Below are 16171 nucleotides of genomic sequence, written 5' to 3'. Positions count from 1 at the left end.
TCTTTTTGGGAATGCAACAGGTTCTTTGCTGTTTACAAGGAGTGTGGGAAAAATATCTTTTCTCATGTTTCTCCTTTAGTCTCACACTACTACCACACTCACAACACTTCTGACACTCAAGGAATTCTGTGACAGCAGCTGGAGTCCTACAATTTAACTCAGTTCTGACCCTATCTACCTGGAGATAGCACCAGAACTCATAAATTAAGGCTTAGTCCCACACGACTGCCCTGTTACCATTCCCACCCCCACAGATATTTCAGATGCCAATCACAAGTCTAGGTTGTTACATGTGCTCCTGACACATCAGCTATAATGTGGAGGTCCCAAGACCCCCTCCTAAGGTTTGATTAATTTGCTAGAGCAGCTTACAGAACCCAGGAAAACAGTTTACTTGCTGTTTGCCAGCTTATTATAAAAAGATATGATAAAGTATAAAAATGAACATCCAGATAGAAAGATACATAGGGCTAGGTCTGGGACGGTTCTGAGTGCAGGAACTTCTGTTATGTGGAGTTGGGGTGTGCCACCCTCCTGGTAAATGGCTGTGCTCATCAACTTGGAAATTCCCCAGACCCCATTCTATTGGGATTTTTATGGATGCTTCCTCACATAGACACGATCAATTAACAACTCCATTTCTAGCACCTCTATTCTCTCTAGAAAGCTGGACTTCAGAGAGGCCCATATGGCAAGGAACTAAGGGTAGCCTCTGGCCCACAGCCAGCAAGGAACTGAGGCCCTTAGTCTAATAGCTCACAAAGAACTGAATTCTGCCAACAACCATGTGATCTTGCAAGCAGGTCCTTCCCTAGTTGAGGATCAGATGAGACCACTGTTCTGGGAAATACTGAACTATAGCCTTGTAAGACCCTGAATCAGAGGACCTAGCTAAGCTATACCTGGACTTCTGACTCAGAGAAACTGCAAGATGATGTGTGTTGCTTTAAGCTTCTAAGTTTGTGCTTATTTTTAGGTAGTACTAGATAACTAACACACCTAGGTTACCAAAGCTAAAGACCAGTGTTTATAAATGTCATAATTCAGTTTCTCATTACTATTTGTTCTGTAAGGATGATGCTTTGTTTCAGGGCTAATGATTAGGTGTGTTGTCCATATCCAAAGTCCACTCTTGTCTGCCCATTAGAATTACTAGGGATGCTTGAATCCTTGGAGCTAATTAAACAGAATCTCTGGGGCCAAGCCCTGCTGAGATGTATTTTTAAAAAATTCTGCAAAATTATCTTGCCCAAGATATTTATTAACTACAAGGGAAGTTAGTACCTTCATAATGTAGAAATCTAACAGTAAGCATCCTAACCATGTGATCAATGGTGACTGTTAGATTTCATCAACATCATGTATCCTCTGATATTATGCTCTGAGGATACATCACTTTTGTAGTATTGATGCATAACCTCAGTGAAATCAGAGAAAATACTGAATCAAACACAAACTGAGGAATATTCTACAAAATAACTGGTGAGTATTCCTTAAAAAAAAAAGCATCTAAGTCATGAAAGACCAAACACTGAGGAACTGTCACAAATTGGAGGAGACTGAAGATAAATAACAAGTAAATGCACTGTGGGGTCTTGACTTGACCTTGGACTAGATAGACATCAGTGGGAAGGACTATACTTACTAGTTTGTATCATGTTAATTTCCTGGTTTTGATAATTGTACTAAGGTTATATAAGATGTTAACATTAGGAGACACTGGATGAAGACTACATAAGAACTGCTTTGCAACTTTTTTTTTATAAATCAAAATTTATTTCAAAATAAAAACAAAAAACCTCTCTCTGCTTGGGAGTTTCTCAAAATATTTCCTTTTGCTTTTCAGAAGCACAAGTAACAATCTAGACATTTACTTTTACTTTGGTGATATCTGAAGGACAGTGCTGGAGGAAAGGCAGTAAACCAGACCAAGGTGCCATCTTGTCAGAAAACAGAAACACTTGCAATGCTTTATGCACTTTGAAACATTTTCCCCCTTTATTTTGTTTTTCAAATTACAAAAGATATATATGTTAAAACAAGTAAAACAATACAAAGACATATAAATTAAACAACTGCCATTTTTCCCTTCCCTACCAAGATAACCAATGTTAACACCCTGCTGTATATCCATCCATACTTTGTTCATATAAACATACATGCATATATACACATACAGGGTTTTTAATAAAAAAAATAGATTTGTATACATTATTCTGCAATTTGCCCTTTTCACTTAACAATATAGCACAAACATATCAACAAATTAGCAGAATTCTAGCTCCCCACTCAAATAACTTTAATCACACATTTGAGATATCATACCTGGTTCATTTATGTATTTTTTTTTTCTTTTTGGCTTTCATTTTCCCTCTCTGACTCCCTCAAACCAACCTATATCCCCCACCTCCCCCCAACCCAATATATACTCTTCAATACTTTTCTCCATGCATAGAAAATCATACACAAACATATATGGATACATATTTATCACTCATAAACACCTAGAGGCATTTTGTCACTGACTTACAAAAACAGGATCATATTTTACACACTTAAAATATGCTTTTTTTACTCCCTTGCTTTTTTCACTCAAGAAAACATTATGGAATTCAAGTCCACTAGCATGGTTTAATTTGTTCACCTTAGTGGCTATATAAACATGTTATGGAATGGATATAATTCCTTCCCTTTTCCAATTTCCCTATTGATGGGCATTTATTTGGATTCTAGTGTCTTCTTGCCACTAGGAATAATTTTATAATAAATATCCATATTCATCTGTCTTCATGTATTGGGGTTTTACTTCTAAGAGATTCCTCAAAGTGGCATAAGTACTTTAAATTATAATAGATGTTACCACATTGATTTTTTGAAAGAGCTGTAATGATTATGTTTCCACCAGTGGTGTATAAGAACCTTTGTTGGGACAGCAAAAAAGCAGTCCTGCTATTTTTTGTCAGTTTGATTGCACACAGTTATCTCATTAGGACTTTAAATCTTTTTTAATGTTTATTTATTTTTGAAAGAGAGAGAGTGCTAGTGGGGAAGGGGCAGAGAGAGAGGGAGACCCAGAATCCAAAGCAGTCTCCAGGTTCCGAGCTGTCAACAGAGAGCCCAACGCAGGGCTCAAACTCATGAACCTCAAGATCATGACCTTAGCCGAAGCTGGATGCTCAACCCCACTCATTATGACACCCCATCTCATTATGAGTTTAATCTGTATTCCCCAACAACCACTGAAGCTAAACATTTTTTGATAGCCAGCCAGTTGGGTTTGCTGTTTTTACAACTGTCTATTCACAATACTTTCCCATGTTTTGCCACTGAGTTATCTTTTTCCTGTCAATTTGAAAAGCACCTCTTCTCTGATTGGCTTTGCAAATATTTCCCTCAAAAATATCGTGTACTGACTTTGTTGATGGCACCTTTTGCCATACAAAAGATTATACTTTTATGTAGTCAAATATTTTTTAATAGCCTTCAAGTATCTTTTGTTGGTAAAGTTAATCTTCCCAACTCCTAGATTGTACCTGTAGTCTCCTTTCATTTTTCCTTCAAGAATTTTATTATTAAACAATTTAAATCTTAAATTCACCTGGATTTTTTTTCATATGCTTTGGGGTATTAGTCAAATTTCACTTTCTTCCTGAGTAAAAGCCAATTGTACCAGAATTCTTTTTAAATAAACTATTCCTTTCCCCTATAGCCTGAAATTCCACCTTTGCCATATATGAGAAAGCTCATATACACTTAGGTCTATTTCAAGATTTTCTATTCTGATCCATTGATGTATTTATCCTTTGCCAATACTTTATTAATTTGATTAAAGTGACTTCATGTTATATTCTGACATCTGGTATGAAATTCTTTTTCATACTTTTCTTGTCTAGATTGTTAGACATTTGTTCTTCCATATGGATTTTAAGATCATTTCACATAAGTTAAAAGAAAAAATCACTGACATTTAGTGTAATTCCAAAAGAAGTACATGTAAGTTATTAGATGTTTACAGAGAAAACTTAATTTCTATACTGTCTTTTTAGAAAATTACCTTTCAACCCAAAACAATTACTAGTCTCTTCATTTATTGATATATAATATCATCAAAAAGTTTCCCTCTTTTTAAATTGTTTATACCAATTATTTAATTTAATTTTTTTACTGCCTTCATTGGAAACTCCAACACAATGTTTAGTAAAAATAGACAGCAGTGAACACCCTTATCTCTAATACTATTAAATTCTTAATTTTCAAAAAATGGTTTTAGTATAAAATATGCTATAGGATTTTGGTAAAGTAACTCCTAAGTGGTTACTAAGTATTACAATTTAATTTATATTTTATTAGATTGGAAATGTTTGCAAATTCTATTAAATATCTTGTCAGCATTGATGGATGGCATCTTCTGTTTTAAACTGTTAATTTTATTGATTTATTTCCTATTACTGCATTGGCTCTGCATTCTTGGAATAATTCTTCCTTGGTCATTATGTCATTCTTTAGGTATATTGCTGAATTCTACTTGTTATTATTTTAATTATAATTTTTGTTTCTAAATTCATGAGTAAGACTGGCCTGGAGTTTTCTTTTTTCCAATTACCTTTATTTGGTTTTGGTGTTAAAACTTATTCTGACTTCATAAAATAAACTGGAGAACATAATCTATGGGCTGAAATACTTCAAATAACACTGGTATCAAGAAGAAACAATGAAATCATCTGGGCCCTGGAGCATTTTTCAATCCTAGATCTTTAATCACTTTTCCAAACTCTTCAATGGTAATTGTTCTATCAAGTTTCTACTTCTTGCAATTTTCCTAACTTATATTTTGCAAGAAAAGCATTTAATTCCTCTTTTAAAAACAGGTTGATCTAGATTTGTATGAAATATCTTTTATCACTCTTTTAATCATATCTTTATCTGTGATTTTTTTTCCCCAGATTTTAATTTAAATTCCAGTTAATTAACATACAGTGTAATATTAGTTTCAGGTGTAGAATTTAGTGATTCATCACTTACGTACAACATCCGGTGCTCATGTGATTGTTTCCTTTCTCATTCTGGACCAGGCATTCTTACAGGAGGCATATCTTGAACAGTGTGGGCATTTGTTTTATTTGGAAGATGTGGCAGCTCAAGGAAGTAGATTTTTTTTTCAAGATTGGAATGATGAAACAATTTGGGTTTTCATGCCCAGGATATTCACAGGGAAATTGATAGGGAAGAAAAGTGGACATTGTTGAATTAATTTGCAAAAAGAAAAAAAAAAAACAGAAAAATTCTATCTTTGGTCGCTGCAAGAAACATTTCTGAATTATAAGACTCATATAAACACTGTCTTTCCTAATTTGCTGCAAAGGCATGTTAAGCTAAGACTAATAAAATAGAAGTAGTGCACAATATGCCAGGGCCACACTACTATTTGTCAAATAATGGCTGTGCTATCAAGTTTATAGTATTTTGTTCATCCAATATTAGGTTGTGAAACTATTCCTTAGCCTTGCCTTTTCAACATTAACAAATGTTCTTATTTTTTATATTGTTAAGACATTAAAAGACAATGGTGATATTTAGAGTGAAAAAGTTTGGTGAATGGCATTCTACATACTATGTGACAAATGTGCTTGATATTCACAAATCACATTAAATCCACATTTACATTCCCAAAATATAAATAATGCTTATTATGTGGCTCACTGTGGAATATGCCATAATATACCAATTCTTTTCACATATATTTTGTATTGTTATTCCATTAACATATTTTTAAACTTTCATAAGCCAGAGTGACCATGTTTATGTTTTATAAAGTGTTTTCTACAATCTTTGTATAAAGTTTTCTATCACAATTAGAACATGACTCCCCTTATGGTAAAAACATTTTGTCCAAATTCATTAAATCAATGAGATTTCTCCTGAAAATGAATGCTTCCACATACAATGAAATAGGATACCTTGCTTAAGGCTTCCCACAATTATCATGTTTTAATTCCTATAGGCATTCTTTCTGGCATGAATTTTCTGGTGTCTACTGAGGTTTGGCTTCTGATAGAAAGCTTTGCCACATTCACTGCATCCATAGGGTTTTTCTCCTGTGTGAGTTCTCCAATGTTTATTGAGGCATGATTTTTGGCTGAAGGATTTTCCACATTCTCTACAACGATATGGTCTTTCTCCTGTGTGTATTTTTCGATGTACATTGAGGTATGACTTCTCACCAAATGACTTCCCACATTCACTGCACACAAAGGGTCTTTCTCCAGTATGTGTTCTTTGATGTTCTCTGCGGTGTGACTTCTGAGTGAAGGCTTTCCCACAAAAAAAACATTCAAAGGGTCTTACCCCAGTGTGAATTCGCTGGTGTTTAATAAGGGTTGACTTATGTGAAAAGGCTTTCCCACAGTCAGTGCATCCATATGGCTTCTCCCCAGTGTGACTTCTCTGATGCCTAATGAATTCAGACTTGTAGCAGAAGGCTTTCCCACACTCACTACAGACATGGGGTTTCTCTGTAGGTGGAACCCTCTTACGTTTGTACACAAGAGAATTGGTTACTGTTGGTTTATACATAAGTGCTGGATTGTGGCTAAAAGCTCTCTCACAGTGACTGCATTCCCAGAGTTTTTCTCCATTAGGTTTTCTATCATGGTTTGTATGCTGTAACAATTTCCCACATCCACAGCACTCATCTTTTTTTGAATAGTTTCTCTTAAAACCAATCAAGTCTAAATTATGGTTCACACTTTTTCCATAGGGGTCCCAGTTATTGGGGTCTTGAACTGAAGGAAAAAGATTAATGCTCAGAGGTGATATTTTCCCAAACTTATTGTCTTCATGGCTTCTTTCCTTGGGCAATGTTTTTTTGCTGATGAATGCCCCTTGTTTCAAAATCATGTCTTGCTGTCTTTTCCTCTGGACATTAACTTGACAAATGTTTTCTGGAGAAAATACAGCAAACCTTTCTTTATTCTATTATTATGATCTGGAATAAAATTACTTGAAAAATACCCTAAACATTTAAACAACACACAGCATATAAACAGACACAGCATGAACCATAACTAAATGCGGAGAAGGGTGCTGTATGAGAAGATTCACAACAGGCACAAATGAAATGGAACATGTCACAGAGTATACAAAGTTATAATTTTGAAGAAGATGGAATATTATAGACCAGTGGTTGGCAAACATGTTCTTAAAGGGTCAGAGAGTAAATATTTTAGGCTTTGTGGGCCATATGGTCTCAATCAAAATTATTCAACCCTCCCACTGTATTTGGGGAACACAGATAGTATGTAAATGTTAAGGCATGGCTGTGTTCCAATAAACTTTCTTCACAAAATCAGGTGGCCAAACTATAGGCTGTAGTCTGTCAATCTTGTTACTGAGGAAACAGGTTTAAGTGTCATATAGCACCTTGCTATTCAATGTGTGGCTCTTAAAAGAGGGAAAAGAAAGGCAGCTGATAGCCAGGTTACAATGTTTCAGGAAGGCTGATGAGCACAGTTTAATGAAGCAAAATACACCCCAAAGGGTACCAGTGTGTTGCTGTGACAGTTATGAGTATTGGTTCTGAAATGTGACCACATGAATTCAAATCTCTGTTTGGTCCCTTACTATGCTATATGTTCTTAGATAAGTTTCCTAACTTTCCTGTGATCGTTTCATTTGTAAATGGAGTAATAAAGGTTGGATACCTCACAGGTCTTGTAAGGGTTGAACGAGATGATATATGTAAAAGGCTGAGAACAGATCTGGCATATAGTGAGCACACACTGAGTGTTGGCCAGTAATTCTAATGCTGTTACTGCTACTACTACAACCAAGGTGGATGAAAGGTGACTGGTGGTAATTTCAGAGACATTTTGGAGAGAAGCACGAAAATAACTTGAATGGTATTTTCATAATGTAATATTAATTCAATTATGTGACTACAAAACCAAGAGTGAGTGGCATAAAGAGATGTGGGAACAGGGGCGCCTGGGTGGCGCAGTCGGTTGAGCGTCCGACTTCAGCCAGGTCACGATCTCGCGGTCCGTGAGTTCGAGCCCCGCGTCGGGCTCTGGGCTGATGGCTCAGAGCCTGGAGCCTGTTTCCGATTCTGTGTCTCCCTCTCTCTCTGCCCCTCCCCCGTTCATGCTCTGTCTCTCTCTGTCCCCAAAATAAATAAACGTTGAAAAAAAAAATTAAAAAAAAAAAAAAAAGATGTGGGAACAGACAACACTGACTCTTCTTACTAAGTTCATGACTCTTGTGGAGAAGTAGTTCAGAGGCATCCTTAAGAGTAGGTTACCAACACTTGGGGTACCATGGGTATTGTTGCAATATTTTACAGAGCTGCTAGGAAAGGGGCAGTTATTCTGAATGTTATAAGGAAGTGGTTAAGATGGGCCAAGCTCAGTCATCTCCTTTACCACCCAGTTGTCTTTGGTTACCTGAAATTCAATACTTCCTCTTCTGTGACTTAAGGAAACTAAAGGACTAAGGGATAACTTAAAGGATTACGGAAAGGATGGGAAGTGAGAGTATGGGTATGGCAGGCAGGTCTGAGGCATTTTACCTGGAAACTGTGGGAAAAGGGAATAGAAAGGGACCAGCAGGAGCAGGGGAATGACAGCAGCTTATTTGTGAGAAAGCCTGAATATGATGGAGAAGGTAACCTTAAGAGAAATGAAGGATTCTGGAGATAGGGGGATGGAGCAAGAGCACAGGGAGAGGTGAGATTTAAAGAGGAAAAGGAACACCTGGATAAGGGAGGTGGGGTGCATGGAGGTTGAAGGACATCAAGAAGGCTAAAGCTCTCAGAGAAATGTCTCCAGTGGCTTGCAAAGCTCTAAGGCTTTTGAAAGGTAGACTCAACAAAATCCCAAAGGTGCCAGCCTCCCATAGCACCTCTTGCTGGATTTATCATACTTACCCTGACAGTGGCAGCCCGAGCATGCTGCCTCACAAATCCATGGTGCTTCTTCCTGCTCCAGCTTGAGGATCACATATGGTTTAGTGCCTTCATAACCTGTTCCAGGGAAATGATCCAGGCCTTGGGCTGAGCTCCTTGGTCTTCAGGGCCACTCAGGCAGCATTAAAGGCTGCACAACAGACATTGGACTTGGGAGAAGACTGTACACACACCTTGTCCAGAACCCAAAAGGAATTAGTAACTCAGGACCACTGAAACTCAAGCCAAACTCACTGAGGCAGCACAGTATAAGGGTTAGGGATGCAGACTGTGCAGCCAGACTACTGGGGTTCAAATCCTAACCTGGCTCTATTATGTACTTGGTGAATAACACTGGGCAAGTGACTTCACCTATTTGCCTCTGTTTCCAAATGTGTAAAATAGTGGTATAAATAGTACCTACCTCATGGGGCTCTTATGAGGATTAAATAAGTTAATATGTTAAAAGTGGCTGAAATAGTGTCTGGCACATAAAAAGTATTTGGTACTTCAGAGGCTCTAGGTATCTCAGTTACTTTTAGCAACTGAAAAATGAAAGGTGGTCAATCAACCACAATCTAAATTGTGTGGAGGAGTTCTTCTTACCCACTGAAACAAGGTTGCTATAGGTCTCCAGCATCACATCCCGGTACAGTGCCCTCTGAGCAGGATTCAGCCTGTACCACTCCTCTTGAGTGAAGCCCACTACCACGTCTTTGAATGACACAGGTCTCTGCTGAGGATGAAATGACACTGAGTCATGTGGGAAAAATGTAGCCAGGGGTAGATGGTATGGAATTTTTATGTTCCTAGGTCAGAGCTTAACATGATCATTTATCTACCTAGAATACCTTTTACATTCCTGGCTTTAGGCCATCTATGGTAGGAAAAATAACAATCTCACTGGAACCTACTGCCACATACACTTTGAGTCAACAGATACTGACTGAAGACCTGCTGTGTATAACCCAGTGCTGGTTGCTGGAAACACAATCATGGATGGTTCCTGACCTCAAGGAGCTGACAGCCCAGCAAAGAGCAATACGTAAAGCCATCAGGGTGAAAGTATAAAAGCTATGGTGGCAAGACATCTAGGTTATAGCATGTAGAAAAGTGTGAATGTTTCAAAGGCTAGTAAGGCTTCAGAGCTACGGGATATGTGGAGCTGAGTCTCCTCTACAGAAAGATGGAGAAACTACAATCCTTGCAGAGGGAGCAGCATGAACACTGGCATGGGAGCAGCACAGTGATTTTAAGGGCTACAAGGCACTCAGTAGCAGGAAGAGAATACAGGGGCCTGTGGGTGATGAGATGATGGACTTTAAATCAATGGAAATATCAAGGAATAGGTGTGTATAGAAAGCACATTCTAGAAGGCATGTGGTGAGTTTCCTGCATTCCACATCAAGTGGTATACCAGTAACTCTAAGCAGACTGAAAAGTTAAGGGTATATATTGAATTCCTAAAGTAACCACTAAAATTATAGTGCAAACAGGTATACTGAAGTAAACGAATTTCAAAAATATTTAATACACACACACACACACACACGAGAAAAGAAATAAAGGAACAAAAGGCGATAGGACAAACAGAAAACTAAATACTAAAAGGATAGATACAAATCCAACCACACCAATAATTATATTAAATGATATTAAATTATAATATAAATTAATATAAGATTGAACACTCCAAAAGGCAGAGATTGGTAGGCTGGATTAAAAAACCTGCCTAAAGAAGTATAGAACTCACATAATTTGAAAGTGTAAGGATAGAAAGAGAAATGTGATGGGGGACCTGGAGAGAAGTGAAAAGAAAGACCGTAATAATGCAGGTGGAAGATGATGTTCACAAGTAGCACAGTAAGACACAGCGAGACAGAGAAAAGAAAGAGTAAAGACGAGCAGAACCCGAACCTTAACTGGTTGTGGGGAGTGAGTGAAAAGGGGTAAGGGTAACACCCAGGTGTCTCAAAGCCAACTGGGTGATGGTGGTGGTAAATCAGAAGTGAGAAAAACAGCAGAAGCAAAGAGGATGTGTTGTTAGTCATGTCTGGGGACAAAAGGGTGGAGACACTTAGCAGGCAGTGGGATGGACGCAGGAGTCTTGTAGCAGAAGCAAGATCAGGAAGGGAGCTAAAAGCTCTGTGAGCCATCAGCAGAGAAATGGTAGCTAAGATTGTTAGTGTGGGATCTCTCTGCAGGGAGACAGGATGAGCAAAGTGCCTAGGCCAGAGCCCCAAGGGACACTAAAGAGTTCAGCTGGACCCAAAGAAGGACCCATGGGTATTAACCTAAAGAGGGCACCTGTGATGTTAAGATATATTAAGAAATATATATTTGGTCTTCCTTCATGGTTCCTAGAACAGAGCTTCTTAAACCCTTGTAACTTCCTGAGTAATAGGGATAATAGGAGTATCTTCTGTTATTCATAACAAGCCCCAGTCAAGGATACACGAATTTATGCTATGACACAGATGGGGGCTGGTTGCCACAGGAACTAGCCATGTGATTAGAGGGTTGGAACTTTCAGTCCCCTTTTCCACCCCCTCTAGATGGGGGTGGGTGTGGGTGGGCGGTACTGGAGATTGAGCTGATCCCCAACTCATGATTTAATCAGTGATGCCTACAAAATGGAAATCCCATGAAAACCCTGGAGGGCTCCAGGTTGGTGAACACATCTGGGAGGATGCACACCCCAAACTCCACAGACAGAAGCTCATATGCTCAGGACCATTCTGTACCTTCTCATCTGGCTTTTCATTTGTAACCTTTATAATAAACCTATAATAGTAAATAAAGTGTTTCCCAGAGTTCTGTGAATCACTATAGCAAATTATCAAAACTAAGCAAGGGGTCACAGGAACCCCTGATTTACAGCTAGTTGGTCAGAAGTTCAGGTGACAACCTGGGATGCAACTAGCATGGGGGGGGGGGGCAGTCTTGTGAGACTGAGACCCTAACTTGTAGGGTCTGTGCTAACTCTGAGTTGAATTAAATTGTAGGACACCTAGTTGGCATCCACATAGAATCAGAGAACTGTTTGGTGTAAGGAAAAGTAATCCTCTATTCCCGTGAGTAGAGGAAACTAACTATGATACATCTTCAACTGACTGTAAAGAATGAACCTGGCCCAAAGAGAGGTCTGATCTTTGCACTCAGCTCCTGGGAGTTAATCTCTAAGCCCCTGGAATGTTCTGTGTGATAAGACTGCCTTTGTTTACCTGGGGGCTTTGGGCCACATGGGATGGTCTAACAATGTGATTTCTGGTGGGGGCTTTGGGTCACAGGCATCAGCTCAACCTCAGGAGGTGGCTGTACATCTCTTTGAAAAATGTGGGATCCTACAGTGGCACCTGAGCAGTGGCCCAGGCAGATGGGCTGGAAGGCAGGACCAAAACCAGGGTGAAGCCATGGATGCTGGTACATGAGACCCTAAGACCCATACCAAGGCCATGTACATAGTGGGTAACAACCAGATATCCTCTCTGATGCCAGAATGACATACCATGGTAGAGGGAGAGTAGCAATCAGGCTTTTATCACAGAGCATGGAGCCTGGGTCAGTTGACAGCTCTGGGCTGATATTTCCCAAACAGAGCTAATTGGAATGGGAATGAGATGGGATGGGATGGAATAGAACAGAACAAAATAGATGTAATTTGGCACCCAAAAGGCCATGTCATTTTCACCAAACATAGGACGTAACATTAAGTTTGTAAAATTAGCATGGCTTAGTGATTGAGTGTGAGAGGGAGAAGGTGGGGAGAAGTCAAGGGTAAATCTCAGGGTCCTGGTTTGCCCAGTGTGATGGTACCATTTCCCGAGGTGGAAAACTGGGGCACAAAAAGGTTCAGAGACTTGTGCAAGGTCATACAGATAGTAAGAACTGGGATTAAAATTCAGCAGTCTGGTTCCAAAGTCTGTGCTCTTATCCAGTATATGGTGCTGCCTTCCACACAGAAGGGGGCAAAAGGTGCGATCTAATTTAGCAGAACAATAAAAAAGCATCTTCTGATTTCAACCTCAGTGAAGTCACCTGGGATCTTGGCCAGAAAAGTTTTAGTAAGGTGGGAAGAAAGGATGTTGGACTCAAGAAAGAATAAGAAACATGGGATGCCTGGGTGGCTCAGTCAGTTGACTCTTGATTTTGGCTCAGGTCATGATCCCAGGGTCATCGGAGTCGGGCTCCATGCTCAGTGTGGAGCTTGCTTAGGATTTTCTCTCTCCCTGCCCCTCTCCCCCACTCACACACACACTCTCTTTAAAAAATAAAAATAAATTAAAAAAAAAAAAAGAAAGAATAAGAAGCAGGATATGGAAACACCAAGAGAAGGAAATCACCACAGGAGGTGAAGGAGGCCAGGGGAGAAAGGCAAGGATTTTTTGGTTTGGAAGTGGTGATGGGTTCTAGGGTTGGAGGCACTGACGGTGGTTGTAGGGACAAGGGAAAAGATCTGGGAAAGGGGAGAGGATGAGTCTTCAGAAAGAGATATCCTTGCTGGAGGGAGGCCTCCAAAGAGGTTGAAATGCAGGAACTCCAGGGCTGAGGGGGTCTTGTCAGGACACAGGGCCCTTCACAGTCCAGAGATGGTGAGGAAGGTAGGGGGAGCTGGGAACACTTCACACTGAGACTTGCTAGGGAATAAGATGTTTAACTGTTTGCTGCCAAACTCGTAAAAACAGTTAAGGGAATGACAGTAATTTAAATACTGGAGAGCTCATCTGTTTCCCAGTCTAGATCAAAGCTACAGATACCCTGGATCGAAATCAGGACCTCCATAAACGTAGAGGAAGCTTCCTGCCTGTCCCCTCTGAAAAGAAATAATATTTGTATTTTCAATTACTCTAACTGAAATTTAGCATTTTATTCCATTACATATGTGGGCCACAAAGCACAGAGGAGTTAAAACTTCCTGCAACCCTGGGGCACCTGGATGGCTCAGTTGGTTGAGCTTCTGATTCTTGATTTTGGCTCAGGTCATTATCTAATAGTTCATGGGTTCAAGCCCCATGTCCAGGTTTGTGCTGACGATGCAGAGCCTCCTTGGGGTTCTCTCTCTGCCCCTCCCCCACTCGTGCATGAGCATGTGCTCACTCTCTCAAAAAATACATTTTAAAAACTTAAAAAGAGGGGTGGCTCAGTTGGTTGAGCGTCCGACTTCAGCTCAGGTCATGATCTCACAGTCTGTGGGTTCGAGCCCCGCGTCAGGCTCTATGCTGACAGCTCAGAGCCTGGAGCCTGTTTCCAATCCTGTGTCTCCCTCTCTCTCTGCCCCTCCCCCAGTCTCACTTTGTCTCTCAAAAATAAATAAATATTTAAAAAAATTAAAAAAAAAAAACTTAAAAACACTTCCTGCAACCTCAACACAGATTGTGGTCCCAAGTACTAATATGTACAACCTCTAGCATATTTTAACTGGAAAAAAAGGGGGTAGACAGTATGTGTAAGTATCTTGCCATTGTATCTACATGTAGAGAGAAAAACTGTGGTTTTCCACCCGAATCCCCCTGAAGGACCACGGTATTTCTCCCAGCTGCTAGAAGACTGGCTACTGCAGGCTTCAGACCTTTTGCAAACCGCACTTGGTCAAAGGGAGGTACCCCACCCAACCTTAAGTCCCCCACCACGGGGCAGAAAACCAATGACTGGTTGATTTCCGAATATAAAGGCCTCCTTGGCTCCATTCAGGACAAAGTTGGAGTTGGAGGGCCATCCCAATTTCAAAGCATCATGTAAGATCAGCTGATGCCGTTTAACTCCCTCTGCCTAATCCTGCTTCCTTCACTCTTTATAGATGTTCCAAGAGTCTCCCTACTAAACTTCATGTGTGCAAACCTCCATCTCCAAGTCTGTTTTCTAAGAACCCAATCTGTGACAAAGTATATATGCTTGAAATGCACATATTTTTTCTAGAACAGTTTCCCAAGGGAAACTAGGTTACTTAAATGTCACACTTACCTGGTACTCAATCATTTTCTGTTCTTGGAAAAAGATTTGAATCCTGTGAAGACAGAGATTGGGGGGAGAAGGAGGAGAAAGAGAACAGAGCTGTGAGGGACCAGGCCCATCCTGGAACATGCAAAGTCCCTATGTAAATCTTGTATAAAAACCTATGCTTTAAATCACTGTGGTAGAAGAAAAAATATAGGGCCATTCAATTCAGAATGTGAATGCATAAAACAGACCCCCCAGGAAGTAAAAGCTGCTACCAAGTAAGAAGTGAAAATTTATTTAAAAACAAAATCCTTAAAACTTAAATAACTGGCTCCATGGAGCCACGTTCATGCTCTGAATAAGATCACATTTGCACAAGGACAATACGTTTTCTCTTAAAGGCAAAATGCTTCGGTTTTACCTCTTATTTACTTTTAAAGTTTGCACTTAGTTCACCTACTAGTTTTTATGAAATCCTATATTTAGGATGCTTTTTCTATAATAATGTTATTATTTTTTTAAAGTATAAACTGAAAAGAGGCTTTTGTAACTTATTACAAAGAACTTAAAGCAAAACAAAATAACTGCATAACATTAGTAAAACTAATAGTTACTTAAACTATGGCACAAATGATCACTAAAAGCTAAACCTTGTTATTCATCCGGAATATTATTAAGTGTTGTCGTTAAAAAATAATTTTCAGCGAATGAGAACAAACAACTGTTACTTTTTCTTTTTACTTTTTTTTTTAATGTTTATTTATTTTTGAGACAGAGAGACAGAGCGTGAATGGGGGAGGGTCAGAGAGAGAGGGAGACACAGAATCCGAAGCAGGCTCCAGGCTCTGAGCTGTCAGCACAGAGCCCGCCATGGGGCTCACCCTCACGGACCGGACCGTGAGATGATGACCTGAGCCGAAGTCGGACGCTCAACCGACTGAGCCACCCAGGCGCCCCAAACAACTGTTACTTTTTAAAAATTTTTATTTATTTCTTTTGAGAGACAGAGAAAGAGTGCAAGCGGGGAAGAGGCAGTGAGAAGGAGAGACAGAATCCCAAGCAGGCTCCATGATGTCAGTGCAGAGCCCAACACGGGGCTCAAACTCACAAACTGTGAGATCAGGACCTGAACCAAGATCAAGAGTCAGATGCTTAACCAACTAAGGCACCCAGGCACCCCAACAATTGTTATTTTCAATTAAGGTGTTTAATTAAAGAGATAACTACGTGGCTTAAATTATAAAAGAAAAAGGGTAAATCATAGTTTAAGAGTATAAATATTTTACGATGTACTTG

General features: G+C 39.5%; 1 protein-coding gene across 5 annotated transcripts in view; it reads right to left on the bottom strand.

The window, feature by feature from the left end:
* Positions 1-1970: 1970 nt before the first annotated feature.
* The window catches only part of ZNF793 (zinc finger protein 793), a 29663-nt gene continuing 15462 nt past the window's right edge, over positions 1971-16171 (bottom strand). For 2 of the 5 annotated variants that reach the window (XM_040445761.1, XM_040445763.1), the window contains 4 exons: positions 14900-14942; positions 9545-9674; positions 8921-9016; positions 1971-6941 (listed from right to left, as the gene is read on the bottom strand). In XM_040445761.1, the coding sequence (XP_040301695.1) occupies positions 5989-6941; positions 8921-9016; positions 9545-9674; positions 14900-14942 (1222 nt within the window). In that variant the 3' untranslated portion in view covers positions 1971-5988. The remainder of the gene's footprint in view (positions 6942-8920; positions 9017-9544; positions 9675-14899; positions 14943-16171) is intronic. The other 3 variants (XM_040445764.1, XM_040445762.1, XM_040445765.1) reach the window with 2 other exon arrangements.

The sequence above is a fragment of the Herpailurus yagouaroundi genome, unplaced genomic scaffold (genome assembly GCF_014898765.1).
Source record: "Herpailurus yagouaroundi ecotype Mexico unplaced genomic scaffold, PumYag 194, whole genome shotgun sequence".
NCBI classification, from domain to species: Eukaryota; Metazoa; Chordata; class Mammalia; order Carnivora; family Felidae; genus Herpailurus; species Herpailurus yagouaroundi.
This window is presented reverse-complemented; position numbering and strand designations above follow the sequence as displayed.